Here is a 16689-nt window from a genome sequence, read left to right as displayed (position 1 = left end):
TAAATTAAACACAGCCTCTTTTAGAAATATATCTAAGTAGTCTGACATGACTAAAAGTTACAGCAATGACTGAAACAATAAATAGTGTTGTATTAGGCTGGATATTTCTATAAAACAGTCCTTGGATGTACCTTAGAAAGCAACTTATGCTTCCACAGTGAAACAGGTTAAAATCCACTCTCTTGTTTGCATGTGAACATACACAATGAAATTACGGTATATACTCTGTGTGTGTCATGATTTGATGTAGCTTGTACACAGAAATCACAAAGGTATCTTGCATATATTTTACTGTAAAGGTGCAGTTGCTGAAGAGAGGTCTGAGTGATGTGGCTGCTGATTGACATGATGTGCTCTCCTATTGGTTCATGTTTTTAATGGAAAACACTTTGTTCATAGCAGTTCTGTAGGTAATAGCCCTGTATCTTTTGAAGTTGATAGTGTAGACTGGCTGGTTCTTGAGCTGTGACTTTTTTGATTGTTGCCACTGCATCAACAGATAAAGAAGCCTAATGAAATTAAATGTGTCTTAAATAAACCACAGTTCTTAAATGTGCTACCAATGCAATTCAAAAATGTGGTTATGACTTCCCATGTTTGCATGTTGAACAATTTGTTTATACAATTTATAAAACTGGAATCTAACCTTAGAATCTGAATTTTCAGTTTCATCCGCTTGTGCTTTAGTGTTGCAAGTTAACATTGTTATTCCTCTTGTACAAATGTAACTTAGAAAGCACTAACAATGAAAATTACTTTCCTTTTGAGGGTTTAGCCCTTTTTGCTGTTTTTCACTTATCTTGCACACTTAAGTGAGCATGGAATGTTAAAACCTCTTGGCATGTCAGAAAGCCCTTTGAAATACACATGCTGAACTGAGTTAGTGTGCTTGACAGGTTTTATAATGAACACTGGTCTGAAATTCTTAGAAATTAGAGTCAGCTGGATATTGAAGAGTTTTCTTCTAATAGGAAGACTGTGCTAGAGCATCTTATTAGAAGAAATAATATAAAATCTTGTAAACTAAAAAAATCAAACCAAACATACTAGAAGTTGCAGTCTTGAACGTGTTGCAAAGTTAAAGATAATTATCTCTGTTACAGAACTTTGTAAATTAAGAAAAATATTATTGAGGTGTCATAGGTTTTGTAACTTCTACTTGCTTTTGAAAACCATTAAGCTGCTCCAGTCTGTACCAGGTATTTCAGGTACTGTTAAGCTCCATAGAAGATACCTGTGAAGTATTTTCTAACATAAACTCCAGTCTTTAACTCTCATCAAGTAGTAGTTAAGTTTATGCTGTCCAACATGGTTTGTGTTGTGTTTTCCTTTATGTAAATCTCTTAGTCGTACAGGCTCACTGAAATACTGTTGAAGAAAAAAGTGATGCTTGTGAGATGATGCAGGGAAAACTGGGAATTTATTTTTTTCTACACTGAGCTTCCATTTGTGGAGTTCTTAAAATGTTTTACTTAGTTATTTTGCAATTTCTATGACTTGGGTTTTGCTTGCTTAGAAATATGAAGTACTGAGTAAAAATACCAGAAGACCCACCATTATGTGAGCCATTAATAATACATGGTAGAGATCTCTGGCATAATTTTATGCTCCTATCTTGTTATTAATTCAGATAATGGGAAGCATCTTGTATGTGATTTTAATCTAACTTTTAATTCAGTTCAGCACTTCAATTCACCTCTTCGAGTTGTTCTTAATGCATCTTTTAATAAACTGTGTCTGTCATAGTATATGGCTTTCAGCTTATGATAAATCCTTTGCACTGTGCCTGATGTTAAATATGTATTTCTTGTGTTTATAATATAATAACAGGTGTAGGTAGGGCTTTTGTAGTCTGAACAGTGCCAAAACTAATGAAATTCAGTTGGAGGTGAGCGCTGAGCTCCCTTGTAATCATTCAGAATTTGCAGCTTTAATGAATTTTAAAAAGGGAACTATCAAGTCTAATCATACTTACAGCATTGAAAGAATTTTAAACACCACCGAAATGTAATACAAAACCTCAGCCTCCAGAAAATGTCATTTTTGCTCTTTGGAAGTTGCTGAAGCAAAACAAATTTAATTTTACTGCACAGAATTCAGTTGTTAAAGCAATTAGGATTGTTATGCACACCATCCACAGTCCCCAGGAAGCAAGTGAGAACTTAAACAACCTTACAGCACTTCTGTTTCTGTTCCTGTCAGTGTGTGTTTTATACTAGCATCTGTCTTGCACACCAAGTTGATTGCATTTATATATGTTTATTCTTTGCCTGAGCTTTTGGGGTTTGTAAACAAATTTAATTTTACTGCACAGAATTCAGTTGTTAAAGCAATTAGGATTGTTATGCACACCATCCGCAGTCCCCAGGAAGCAAGTGAGGGGTTTGTGCTTTACTTAGTGTATTCAGGGCGGTTAAAAGAGACGATAGAAGCCTGACGTTATTAGGAGTCAGTACGAAGAGTGATCTGTCGATTATAAAATACAGTATTTTTGAGAATAGTAAGTATAGTTATCAAGACAGTGTTTTCCTTAATTCTGCTGTTTTGAATTTATGCTAGATAAATGGTTTGTTTGCTATTCATAAGCACTTCACTGTGAAATTCTTGGATAATGCCTGATGGTGACTGGAATTGCTTTTTCCCAATGTGTTAGCAGTTCATACAAACCCTCCTCTGCAGGGCAAAAATTTGAGTAATAGAAGTAATCTGTGGAGAAGAGGCTTTTACATGTGCTCTCCGGGACCATACTGGTAAGACTTGTGTTATGAAGTTGGACAGAAAACAGTCCTAAATCTGCTTTACTTGAAAAGATCTGTGTGTCATGTGGAAACACTAAGGTTCCCCTGCTAGGTATCAGTTAGTTCAAAGGAAGGCAGTCAAAGCCACAATTTAACTCTGTTAAACTTTGAGCAACCAAAGTCTGTGTAACACAGAGACACCTGAACATATCTAAAGAGTATAAAAGTTGCTAATACCCAGTTCTAAATTGGAAAATAATTCTGTTAATTCCAAATATTATTCTATATATTTTACATATGATGTAGTGAAAATCAGTATCATTATGTCTGTAAATTTTCCCCCTTAGTTTAAGAATTAATGGAACAAAATAAGCTGCTCTTGGGCTGAAAAGGTGGTTTGTTGGATGATCCACAACTGGAAGAGAACAGACTTGGTATAAAAACGTTCCCTTATTGTTATCTTGGGATTTTTAAAATTGCAAAAGAGAACTTCAGAAAGAAAAGCCAAGAAAACAGTTTCTGAAATTATTCATCATAAGACTTCTGATGTTGTGCTTACTGGTTAGAATAAAATTTTCTGTTCCTGGTGCCTGCCTCAAGCTGAATCTTGCTTTTAACCTCGGCTGCACCACACCTTAATTTGAGGACTGAGTTAACATTTTATCAGTGTCATATTTTACATTTTAAATTCTTAAGGACCGCTGTAGAGAGGGACTTCAGATCTGATATGAGGTTTTTTTTCCTTATTTGCTTATTTCACTTGTTGCAGTTGGGCAGTAGCATTTTTCCAAAACCGTGGGAGATGAAGTTTTGTGATGTTGGAATCAGACTTGAGACAGCAGAAAGAACAGTGGGCTTAGGTTTGGAAGGGGTGACCCGTTATCAGTTCCTTGGTTAAAGGAAGTTGTTCCAGCATTCCAGACTTGCAGCATGCCTATACCTTTATGGATTACCAGCTAGTTATATCAGAGCGGGCAGATTTTTGTGGAGTTGGTTTGATATTTAGGTAATGTCAAATCTTAGGCTGCTTGATAAGTGATATATCGTATCATCTCTTGTATTATCTGAGTGTGATTACTTTGCCTGTACTGTTTATTGCTTGTTACAGTGACATCTAACTTACTGGGAAATCAAAAATACTTTCTATTTAAAATTCTCCTAAAACTCTTAAATTTTGATGCCAGTTTTCTGAATATTGCTGTTAAAGTGTGACTGCAGCAGAACTCTAATTTTCTGTAACTTTTGTTTTTTTTCTTGATCAACTTAACTCGGATCTTAAATACTGAAAATGAGCAGGTATTATCACAGGCCACTTACATGTCTCAGTTACTCGATTCCAAGAATTTATATGCCCTTTGCATCTTGCATGGAGCTTATGCTGAAAATGTAAGCAATGTTATCAGTGGTTGCCTATTACTAATATTTACCTCAGACTGTGTTTTTGCTTTTCTGGTCTTCAGTGCTTATTACTAAAGAGATTTAAAATTTCTCATTATGTATACAAATGCAGGAGTTTTTGTTGTGCCCTTTTTCTGACTTAACTGCAAAAGATACTCTGTCTTAGCTAGTACTTTTAAATTTGATGAGGGAAATGTAGCTAATCTTACCTTAAATATTTTTGATCAGTTATTAAATATTGGCTGTCAACTTCATTTTCTGGTTTGTAGGTTCTTTATGTTCAGATAGTGTGATGTAACTTAGATTACAAATGATTGAGTGTTACGATGCTACCTTTCACGTTGTATTTTACTTCTTACATGTCCTCAAATAGTGTTTTTGACTTCAGTGGCACGTGAATGGATATTATTCATCTCCTCAAATTGTTGTGACACCTGTTAGTTGTATCATATGGGCTGAGGAATGAGAGTTTTCTTTCAGCTTGTCAGAGTTGAAAATAGATGAATGTAACTTTCAAAAGGCTCAGTCTTCAGACAAGCTATGGCCAGTACAATGCAGATGCAAGAGAATTTGAAGTATCTTCCACCCACAGTTAAATTAGTGATCTTTGCAGTTTTATTGTAGCCGATAAGACTTGCTTTTTTTTTTTTTTTGGGGGGGGGGGTTGGTATTTCTGTGCAGTGAAGTTGCCTTTACAGAATGGGAAACGTGGCTTTCCGTGGATCATTTTGCTAAATTGTTATGTGCCTTCCTCTGAATTTCAGAGACTGCTTTTTGATAGGTGCTTTATATAACCCTGTCCGAATGCTAACTTTGTGACTTTGTTCTTCAGAAAGCTCTTCTTTTTAAGTTGGGCACTAACTGAAAGTTTTACAGGCTCCAATTAATCATGTGGTACTTGCAGTGCTAGCCCCACTACTGTGCAGCTTTTCATGGGCTTTTTTTGTTGCCTGAATTTTTTCTGTATGTGAGAATGTTGTGCGTTTAAATAGTTTTTACATATCAGTGCAGTGCAATTAAATATCTTTTAAAGGCCCAAAAAGAATTTTTACTACCATGGAAATGCTTTGATATTTACTTCTTGGAAGATCTCAGTAATAACTGGTAGTAGTGTCTAGATGGGAAACAAGTGAAAAAAATTGGTTTGGTGTTGCTGTATGGAGCTGTATACTACTCACTGTGAAAACGAAATGCTGTATGTACTTAGAATTGCAAGCTGGCAGAAACTTGTGTAGGAGTTTCTATTGCTGCTCCTCCAGAACAGTACTATTGATAATTTAATTTTCAACTTAATTACAACATAAACATCTTTCCCTTCCTCCTCCAAATACAAATGTTTAGTTTAAGAAGGTTGATTGGGGTTTTTTTGCACTTCCAGTGTATAATAAAACTTTGAGATATTTTGTAGTATTTCCTTTCAGTAAATTAAAAAAAGATAAAAAGGAACTTGAAAAGTTAAGAGTATTCATAGTACTGCACACAACTATTTATTAATTTTCTGACCTTTTAATTGGACATGTTGAGGGTAATGTATCACTTGCTTTGTAATACAGAAAGATAATGTGGTATAAAACACATTGTTAAATGTATTATATTCAATAGCTGAGTGGTTATATTTATCAGGACACTTAAGTTCTTTAGCCTGAATCATCAGGAATGAGAAGCTAGATTATGGTAGAAGGAGTATAGTGGAATGTCAGTACTTGACTGTGGAAATGGATGTTCTTTGTCAAATCTACACCTGTGTACACCCACACAAACGTTTTACCTCTTGCATTTAAACCTTTATGCTTTAATGCATGCCTATAGGAAGTTTTAAGAGTAACTGCTAACCGGAACTGTCCAAGCCTTATCCTAGGACTTTATCCCTACTTGGAACTGTGTAAGTGCAGCTCCAGACTGCTTTAGATAATATCTTTTGGAAGAACTCTGTGCCAGACCTGTGTTCTGTGAACCTGGGAAGCAGTGTTTACATAAAAATGTCTCAATTTATGAATGATAAATGCAAATATCTTTACTTGTGTATAACTTATTGAAATTTTTATGAACATGTTTATAACAAGTTATTAATATTTAGTGTTTGTAGGATTGTAAGGATGATTTGTATTGAAATTCTTAAGCATGAAAGGATACATTAAAACTGAGCTGGAACTTTCAGAGAGCTGCTGATTTGCAATTGTGTGTGCTAAGTGCAGAATCTCCACTGCTTTGACCAGGAATGTAAAAAGAGTCTTTAGCATTAGTTCAAACAGTATTCCTTTTCTAACATTGGCCCGTGATGTTTACTAAAATGTGTGAAACAAATTTTTGAGGGTTCTGTAGTTCTTAGTAGGGGAAGAAGCACTATGTAAATGTGGAGGAAATGTTCCATTGTTCTGGTGCCTGGGGACCTGGAGAACTGTCTTAGGTGTTTTCTTATTAAAGCAGTTATTCACTAACAACTTCTGAATATTTTTCATTAGATTGTCTTCCTGGATGTTTCTTCAACTGTCTTGTTGATGGAAGGGAGATATTTTTGAAGTTATAATGGATTTTACGCAACATCATAACGAAAACTGGCCTAGTAGCAGCATTTCTGTTTGAAGAGAATAAGCATAGTTACAAATAATCATGACAACTTCTCATATGAACGGACATATCGCAGAAGATTCGGACAGTGAAGCAAAAAATGTGGATCTTGCATCTTCTGAGGAACCTCAGAAGCACAGAGAAATGGCTGTTGATTGCCCTGGGGATTTGGGCTCCAGGATGATGCCCATGCGGCGGAGTGCTCAACTGGAGCGAATCCGTCAGCAGCAGGAGGACATAAGGCGCAGACGGGAAGAAGAGGGAAAGAAACAAGAACTGGACCTTACTGCTTCCATGAGGCTAAAGAAACTAGCACAAATTCCTCCTAAAACTGGAATAGATAATCCAATATTTGACACAGAAGAAGGCATTGTTTTGGAGAGCCCTCATTATACTGTGAAGACACTAGGTAGGTACAATGTGATGAGTGGGCTAATGGAGAAAATATTTAGTTGATATTAATGTTCTTTTAGGCCACTGAAAGCCTAATTTAGCTAATTCTTCTTATACAGATTTAAAGTCTTCTGGTCTTTTGGATTTGTGGTGGTTTGGGTTATTTTATTTATTTAGTCAAGCATCAGGCTATGTCCCTCAGGAAGTGGCTTTTCAAAACCGATCCATTTGGGGAACAGTTAAATAACGTGCAGATAACTAATGAATTCAGTGGACATCTCCATTGTCTTTAGGTTGGGGAAAAACTTGCAAGTAATACTCAATTTTGTTACGTTTGATGAAGCACAGACCAGAATAAGCAATGAATAAACACTTATTTAAAATCAAAAAGCAATAATTTTTAATATTTTAAACAGAAACATGCTGGTTAATTTCTTATTCTGGCTATCTTGCATTATCGTCAGCTAATATAATTTATGTTTTCTCTTAAACTATTGGGGCTGATAGTGAAAATCTGCTTACCTTGGCACTTAGACATTGAGGAAAATGTAATGAAGAAATAGATTCTGAAATTGGTCATTTCGTAGTTGTCATTGCTTTAATTATGCTTGTGTAGAAAAGGTGTCTAGCCTTATCAAATATAGGTTATTATCTAAAGTGTGGTGTGTCACTGGAGTGAAAGAGAGGCACTGGGAATTTGTAGGAGTCCAGTTCAGGTTTCCAAATCTCTACCCGTTCTGAGATCCAGACTGCTTTAAAAAGGTGCCTGTTTTTTTGGGGCTGCACTGAAGATTCTTCCTGTTTTTTCCTATTGGTTCATATTTGAGAACACAGACTGAAAAATAGCTATCAAATTGCTAGGGTTTTTTTTGCTTCAGCTTTAGTATTTATGTGCCCCGGTAACACTTCTGCTAAAGACATGCCTCTGTTCCATAACCTCTGGTAATCCTTATTGTACAAATCCCTCTTTAGGAAAATTTAGGTTGAAAGGGTCATCAGGAAGTCATCCTTTGCTGAAAGCAGGGTCAGTTACAAACTAGGCAGGTGTGCCTTGGTTTAGTGCAGGGCTTGTCAGCTTCTGCCCAAGAGATCTCTTAGTAAGAAGCAGCTTCCGTGCTTAACTTTATAAAGCGTTAGATGTTTGTGAAATTCTCCTCTTAGAGGGAACATAAAGCGGAAGATAGAAAGATTGACATGAAACAGTAGAAGTGACTTCTGTTGGAAAACGACTGGATGATTTTGTCCTCAAGGACAAACTCCTCTTCACTTCTGTAACCGAAGTTTGGGTTGTGTGATTGTTCTTCTGTCAGCATATTTCTGTAAAAACATGATAATAAATTGCATGATTTAACTAAAGCTATTCCCCTCACTTTTTGAGAAAACTAACAATGGCTGTCTCTACTCTGAATTGCAGTAAATAAAGCTTACAAGTACGTGCATAGAGCAGAAGTACTGAGTAGCTTGCTGAGTGAATATGGTCTGTTCTTTGAGCTAGAAAGGCAAGGAGCTTTAGGAGATGTCACTAGATTAAGTCATGATATATCCATATAGGCACCAGGGAGATGAATTAGGGCTTCATAGGCATCTATTTCAGTCAGAAGTCATGACATAATATTGACGGGCATACAAGCACCCTGCTGTTATTTCCATGCCAGACAGAATTATAGTAGCAATTTGGATCGGGTAGATTTGATTTAAGAGCAGATTTATAGTAGTTTAGCACTCCCGTTAAGAGTGGTGCTTTCAGTTTTACTCAGCTGTGATGTTGAGTTGTTGTAAACTTAAAAAAATGTTCTAAATTAAATGCTGTCATCTCTTAACCTATATAGTCCATCAAGAATCTCTGTTCAGTCGTTAATTCTGTCAAAAACTGAATAATAATTTTAAATTTAACAAAGTGCTTCGGCGGTAACTTGTCCTCTTCCAAAATTTTAATCCGTTCGATTAATCGTTCTAACATCTGATGCTTCTGCTGAATTTCAAAAGAAATTTGGGTTTTTTTCTGAAAGCTGTCTGTTCCTGATGTATATCAGGGCTGGGGATGTTGCCTTATGAATATATATATATACACACATATATATATATATTTGTATATACACACACACCTACAAAATAATATAGTTTCATAGAGAGGGTTGGAGTCCATTATCGTTAATACTTCTGCTTTTTTTACTGAATACCTGCATTGGAGATGCCAGATTTTTTTAAAATTTACATGTACAACTCCTTGGTCTCCAAGAAACTTTCTAGCCCATAACTTTGTCCAGAAAATAACTGCTAGTCTGTGAAATTTTTCACAGTTTTTCTGTTTGATTATACTGAATTTCTGATCTACACTACTCCTGACTTGACTCTTCCCACTTTTGCTGTCCAGGTGAGAGTGCTTAGTCTCTTTCACAAATCTCTTAAGTTTTGTTAGGATAATCCCAAATAAAACTGAGCAGGTGCTAGTGAATGATAGAGATGTTAAACTACCCTTATTCTGTCTTTTTAAAAATACTTATTTTGGTTTTGCTTTTTTGTGGGTGGGGTTTTTTTGGTGTGTTAATCCATAGAGCCTCTGCTAAAGAAGTGTGTTTCAAGTAAGAATATTGACCTGATTGTCTGTATTTTTAGTTTTGAAATTTTTTTCATAAATGCTAGTGTCAAATTTGGCAGATCTTTGCCAATCTTTAATCTTTTCAACTTTAAAAAAAAAAAAGAAAGCAGAGTAGATTAAACAAAAGGGATTTCATTTGTAAAAATTAAACAGGACACTTAATCAAAACAATTTTAAAGGGCATGTTTGTTATCAAAACAGCATATGATTTAGACAGCTGTCTTAGTGGAAATAACTTTCTGTGCACCTAGAACATGTGCGTATAAGTATTTAACTGGCTTTTTCACAGCAGTATACTTCTATAAAATGCAGAATATTGTTTGCTGCAGTTCATTCACCTAATTTAGTTGATTTAGTTAAATGAGTAACTGACATATGTAAGTAGACCTTCTGTGGCTACAGTGACATTTATGGGATTTTCTTAGGGGTAAAGCTGCCTATTTTTTGTTCTTACACATTGGGCAAAACTCACTTATGTTGTAAATATAAATAAAGTTTCAGAAATAGTTTTGGATAAAGCAATACTTTCCTTAGCCCTGTGATTCAAGTAATAAATGGAGCATTGGAGTGCTAGTACCAGTGCACAGAATACTCTAGAGATCTATAAAAAACCTTGGTAATTATGATATTGGTGTTGACACACACTAAAGCCAATTATATCTTTTTTTAAGTTTTATGTTCATAACTTTTTGTTTAAGGTAATAAACAGCAACTGTTTTCTTTTTTCTAATTTAACATGTTAAGCTGCAACCGTGGGTCCTCCCCTGCAGTTGCATACTTTTGTCCCGGCAGTCTTTTGATTAATGAGTATATCGCACAGTGCTCAGTCACATTCCAGCCATTTCATAGCCTAATGAAAAAAAGACTGCAACGCTTCTTGTAAAAGAAGACTTTTAAAAAAAAAGTAGTCGATTGCTAATTGATCTGCGATTAAAAAACGGACTTGTTCTGCAAAAGAGCCCTGACATTTTTCTGTGAGTAAATGCAGATGTTAAGTCTTTTACTGAACTTTCTTTTCCTGAAGACAGCCCCTTCAATAGGAAATGTCTAGAGATGGAGTCTTTTGTTACCTGGCATTTGGATTTTTTTGAAAAAAAGACCAAAACCAAACAAAAAAAAAAACCAACCCTGCACTGAAATCTAATCTGTGATTTGGAATTCAGAACCGGGAACCTAGAGAGAGTTAGGCATGTGTAAAGCCTGATTTGTGGGTGGTTTTATGTGCGTGGGGTTTTTTACTAAACAGGTGACTAGGAAATTAATATCTAGCTTTTGGGGAATATTTCATTTTACTCCCTTCAACCATTGTTTCTCTTTTAGAATCGTGATGACGGGGTGTTCAATGTTTCATGGTGGGGAGAAATCACTTGGTACAGAGCTTTTGCATCCAGCACAGATGAAGATTCGGTGTAGAAAGGAATTATGTGGGGAGGAGAGTACTGTGGTAGTGTGTAAGAAAGGGTGACACAGAAGGAACTAACAAAGTGCTGAAAAGAGAATATGTAGAGGCATCTAGGAACAGGATGTCTTTATTATAGATAAAGAATAAGATGTTTGTCTTTCTGTATGTATTTGTCTTATATGGAATACATATTAGAAAGAATTGTGTGTGTACATGTTATGTGTGTATTTGAGTTCTCAGATATATTGTCTCAGGAAAGACAATTCAGAAATAATTGAATAAAATAATTCTGGCGTAGGAAGAGTTAGAAGAAGTTAGGTTCTTCTCTAATGCCTCATTGTTTTTTGATTCTGGTAACAGTAACCAATACCAGGTTTGGGTTGGTGTGTTTTTTAACTGAGCAGATAATCAGTAGGAACTTTCCAATAACATTGACTGGTTTACACTACTTTTTTTTAAATTTATTTAATGCTTAAAAATTATACGCTTCCTCAGACTTGGGAGAATCAGTTTCTGACGTGCTTTGGTAGTCTGCATACTCCACTAAGCAAGATGTTTGCCAGCTGACGATGTCCTGTTTAAGAAAAATTCTTGCTTGTAGTGTGTTCTTTAGCCTTCCCTCCAAAGAGCATTTCCCCCTGTGTGGTAGGTAGTATATTGTGTATACAGTTCCCCAGTGAGACATTGGCTGCCTTAATTAGTGTTGTGAGCTGTACTGGATTTCACCTGTGGAATATCCTGCACAGCCGGTATCTGGGCTTCCCATGCAGCTTTTGTACTGCTGCCCTTTGTTTCCTTGGTGGTTACAGAAAGAAGCCCTTGACCTTTGCTGGGTAGGATGTTTTTAGCATGTGTGGAATGGTTTTGGAGGGGTCTTTTTTGATTGTGTTTTTATTGTCCTGACAACAGTACAAGAGTAGTAGCTCTGGATTGTTTGGTTCCTTTTATTATACAGACGACTGACTTGCAAACTCAAAATTGAAAACATATATGTAGGTATGCTTTGTCTGAAATTAAAGCCATTAAACTTGTTTGAAATGTATATTTTACTAGGCTTTATGGTTTTCATGTATCCATTTATCAACCATTTTAATCTTGTGCTCAACAAGTTTGAATCTAGCATCGTGTTCAGTATACTGGTGAATTTGAGGTTAAAAATAGGTAAAGGAAACTTTTTGACAGAATGTGTCCAGGCTAGTGATCAGTATCTACTGTGATTTTTCATGTAAAAAATACAAGTTAGGTGATGTCTTGATAACATTCCTTTTTTAGTGTTATTTAATTAGCTCATAATGAATTAATGAACGTTGTTAAAACTGAAAAATCATTCTCAGAGTTGATATCTTGATGCCACTAAGGAAGAGTGACCTCAGTATCAGCGGACAGTTTTAAAATTTGGGATTTTCTTTGTTGTTCATTTTTAAAAAATACCAGAATTCAGAATTCTAGCTTACTTGAATTGAGTAAAATAAAAGATAGCTGACCAGCCTCTTGTGGCTGAACAGATTTTTGCAGATAGTGTGTGAGAATGTATACATTATTTCAGGCTCAAAATTTCCATTGTTTTTTTTGGTCTGCTTGAGGATTTCTTACCTGGCCATATATGCATTATAGGTATGATTTATATTCAATTTTTTAGGTAGTTTCTCAAGTACTTAATATTGAGAAGTGACATTTTGCAGAAATTTGAATTGGCTTAAAAAAAAAACGTAAACTTGTTGGCAGTCTTTAAAAGTCACCCCTGAAGCATGAGGTTAGTTCTTGAAGCTCAAGAATGTAGTACATGTATAGTATTCTACACACATGCAGAAATTGGTTATTAAAATATGTTAAAATATTTTATGGTCCAAGCAGAACTCAATCTTGTACGTAAAACATGTGAAGCTTCTGGTGCAGATGACGTTCAGAACTCTGACCAGAGATTTTTTTTTCATCCTTACCTTTTTATTTTAATGTGCTAAGACTGAGCATGATTTTATGTTTAGAAGTTGAGTGGTTTGCTTATCACTCATTCTGTAAGCAATATGTGGCAGATGTACATGGAAAGATGTATCAAAGTAACAGTGAATATTCAGTGCATCATCATTAGTTTAGCAAAGGAGTTGTTTTCATATTGCAAAATAGTCCCTCTTTCCCATTTAGCTATACATGATATGCAATTATTGGATCATTATGTATCAGTGGTTTTCTTTCAGAAACTGCTCCAGCAGTAGGAATTTAAACAGTGTATCAGCTTTTTTATTTCTTCTTTCACCAACTTGGGGTCCTTTTTTTGATTCAGATGTTGTGCTGGTAAAAATCAGAGTGAATAATGGATAACTAACGAATTTGCATACATCATTGCTGATTAGAAACTGAAGAGCAAAAATTTTTTTTGTAAAAATCTTAATATAAGCATCACTTAGTTATGAATCTTGTTAACTCTTACCTTGTTTGTATTTTGTTATTTCCTGCCTAGAAGTGGAAGAACTGTTAACTTCTCTTAAGCATATCCAGCACGTTTTGGTAGACCCTCAGAGCCAAGAGGATATCTCTCTCATTTTACAGCTTGTTCAAAATACTGATTTTCAGAATGCATTTAAGATACACAATGCTGTTACAGTGCACATGAACAAAGCCAGCCCTCCATATCCTCTCATCTCCAATGCACAAGAACTAGCGCAAGAGGTATGTACAGTATGCACCTCTGTGATAAAATGAAACCTATAATCATAGCTGTTGTTGAAATATGTACTTGTCAAGCTTGTCTGAGTTACTGAATGTTTAATATGAAATGGATTATAATAGTCACTGCTTGCTGTATCCAGTTTTTCCAGATTTCCAAACAGTAAGCAGAAAAATATTTTGGGGATAAGGACTCCCTTTATAGCGTGGATAGATATGTAGATAGATATGGATAGATATGTAATATGTAGTGGAAAACGCACTATGTTTAAGCACAGGAAAAGGGAGCGGTTATGAAAATATAACCCTTTTACCTTCAGTATTCTTTGTTCCAAGCATTTAGGAATTGAATTCAAGTTCTCTATTATTGTGACTTTCCTCTGAGTTGAGCCATGGTTCTTAAACTGGGAAGCATCTCTGAAAATACAACCATACTGGAAACAAGCATTCCACTTTAAAGTGAGCAACAGATCCCTTAATACTTAATTTCAATATTTTAATTACTGCTGTGATGGTCAGATTACACTTAATTTTCATCTGACAGATGACAGCTCTTTTATAAGATCTAATATGGTTTTTTAGAAATTATTAAAGTATACTTTTAGAAATTTACTTGAGCAAGATTTTTAACTTTAATCTCTTCAGTGAGATCTTAACTGTTTGAAATACTTCTACAGTTTCAGCTAGGTTAACTACTTTCACTTGACTGTAGGTGGGAATACCTGTGTACAATAGCTTTATAAGCATTAGTTGTAGTTTACAGAAAACTCATTAGATTCAAAGTTGTTGTGAACAGAATGAATTTTCACAGGTGGCTGGATGCAGCTAAGACCCCCCCAGGGGTACTCAATAACTTTATCTTCATTTTCAGTGGCCTGGTTCATGTACATATTGCAGTGAAGAGCAGCTACACCTTATACAGAATAAATTTGTTAACTTTAGCTTGAATACCAGTATCAGTGCAAGTGTAGCACTGTAGTGTTCAGCAAAGCCAGGTCCAGAGAGCTGGGTTCAACTGGTGTAGCTGAGCCAGTTTTGGAGTACCTGAGCCAGTAATAGCCTTCCTCAAGTTGCTCAAAGGCACATCACTCCAGTTTCAGTATGGCAGCAAGCTGATTTTTTTTTTTCTAGTATCTGATTTTCCTTTCTGCCTGAAGCAATTCTTTTCAACAGCTCTTTCCATTCTCCTTCCTTTTACTAGACTTTAACCTTGTAAGTCAAGGAAAACAGCATTGTAGCAAGCTTGAAGTTCTTTTGCAGAAGGAATTACTGATTCTTGAGACACATAATTTAAATATTATCTGAAGGTGCAGTGTGCTGATTAAACTGCAACTCAGGATTTTCCTGTTTAGATTTGTCAGTAAGACTGTGCCAAAACCAGGTGGGAGTGTTTTACATATGAGCTTCCTTCTGGCTTATTCATCAGCCTGTAGGCTGCTATGGGATCCTCACTGGGCTTCCTCGATGTCTGCGAGCCTGAAGGAACCTTTTTGGTTAACTTCTGTTTGTAAACTACTTCCCCAAACACCCACTTTACACAGGTCTAGTTTGGGATTTCATTCAGATACAAGCCAGCAGTTTTGAATTTTCATTTATAATATGTTACAGATTTATTTCTTAAGAAAGCTGATTTTTCCCCTTCGTGGATATGATGTCCTTTTATTTTCTGCTTAATAGGAGCTTCTAAGAAGAAAATATGCCTTGGAAAACTTTAGGTCTGTTTTCAAACTTTCATATTCCTCCCTATCTTCCCTACCCCTCACCTTCCCAACACATTCTTCTTTTCTGTTTTTTTCAGGTGATTTGGTAAATCCTAAAACCAGAAGGTGGTGCAAAGCCAGTTTTATGTCTCTTAGCAATCCATGAAGAAGGTTAAACATAAAGAAAATATTTCTTTAATCTAAAATTTTTAAACCAGTGCAATTTTGTCATCACCCAGGAGACTATTGCATAAAAGGCAAATGTATTCCTGAGCTCATTTTGATTCTTCATCTCCCATCCTGGTCTTGTCCACCTTTGAAATTCCTGAAAAGTCAATATGTTGCATATGTCTATTACCATTTTCAGGTGTAATCTAGTTTCTCATTGATTTAGCTTCTGGTGTATTTAAGTGACTTCTATTTTGTAGTATGTTAAAAAGCATCCTGAAATGATTTGCGCTGGGAATTTAGGACAAATATTTCTGTGACTGACAGAAGTGTCTCAAGAGGAACACCTTGAGGCCTCTGTTCGTGTCATTCTGTACTTCCTAGTCTTATAGAATCATAGAATGGTTTGAGTTGAAAGGGACATTAAAGATCATCTAGTTCCAACCCCCCTGCCATGGGCAGGGACACCTCCCACTAGCCCAGGTTGCTCAAAGCCTCATCCAGCCTGGCCTTGAACACCTCCAGGGATGGGGCATCCACAGCTTCTCTGGGCAACCTGGGCCAGTGCCTCACCACCCTCATAGTAAAAAATTTCTTCCTAATATATAAATCTACCATCTTTCAGCTTAAAACTGTTATCCCTTGTCCTCTCACTACACTCCCTAATAACGGGTGTCTCCCCATCTCTCCTGTAGGCCGCCTTTCAGCACTGGAAGGCTGCTGTAAGTTCTACCCAGAGCCTTCTCTTCACCAGGCTGAACAGCCCCAACTCTCTCACCTGTCCTCATGTGGGAGGTGCTCCAGCCCTCTGACCATCCTCGTGGCCCTCCTCTGTACTTGCTCCAACAGGTCCCTGTCTTTCCTGTGCTGAGGACTCCAGAGCTGGACCGGGTACTCCAGATGGGGTCTCACGAGAGCAGAGTAGAAGGGGAGAATCACCTCCCTCGACCTGCTGGTCACACTTCTTTTGATGCAGGCCAGGACACGGTTGGCTTTCTGGTCTGCAAGTCCACATTGCCAGCTCACATAGAGCTTTTCATCAACCAGCACCCCCAAGTC

The 16689-nt window shown here is 36.3% G+C and overlaps 1 protein-coding gene across 1 annotated transcript; it reads left to right on the top strand.

Annotated features, from left to right (window-relative positions):
* Positions 1-6609: 6609 nt before the first annotated feature.
* Positions 6610-13765, top strand: LOC104469648 (MAGUK p55 subfamily member 5-like; the record flags this gene model as incomplete). The annotated part of the gene is made up of 2 exons (XM_010084232.1): positions 6610-7113; positions 13557-13765. Coding segments are annotated over exons 1-2 (576 nt in total), but the record flags the coding sequence as incomplete, so codon positions are not given.
* Positions 13766-16689: the final 2924 nt, after the last annotated feature.

Source organism: Pterocles gutturalis, unplaced genomic scaffold (assembly GCF_000699245.1).
Source record: "Pterocles gutturalis isolate BGI_N339 unplaced genomic scaffold, ASM69924v1 scaffold33585, whole genome shotgun sequence".
NCBI lineage: Eukaryota > Metazoa > Chordata > Aves > Pterocliformes > Pteroclidae > Pterocles > Pterocles gutturalis.
The sequence above is the reverse complement of the archived record's forward strand: the minus strand, read 5'-3'. Positions and strand labels throughout refer to the sequence as shown.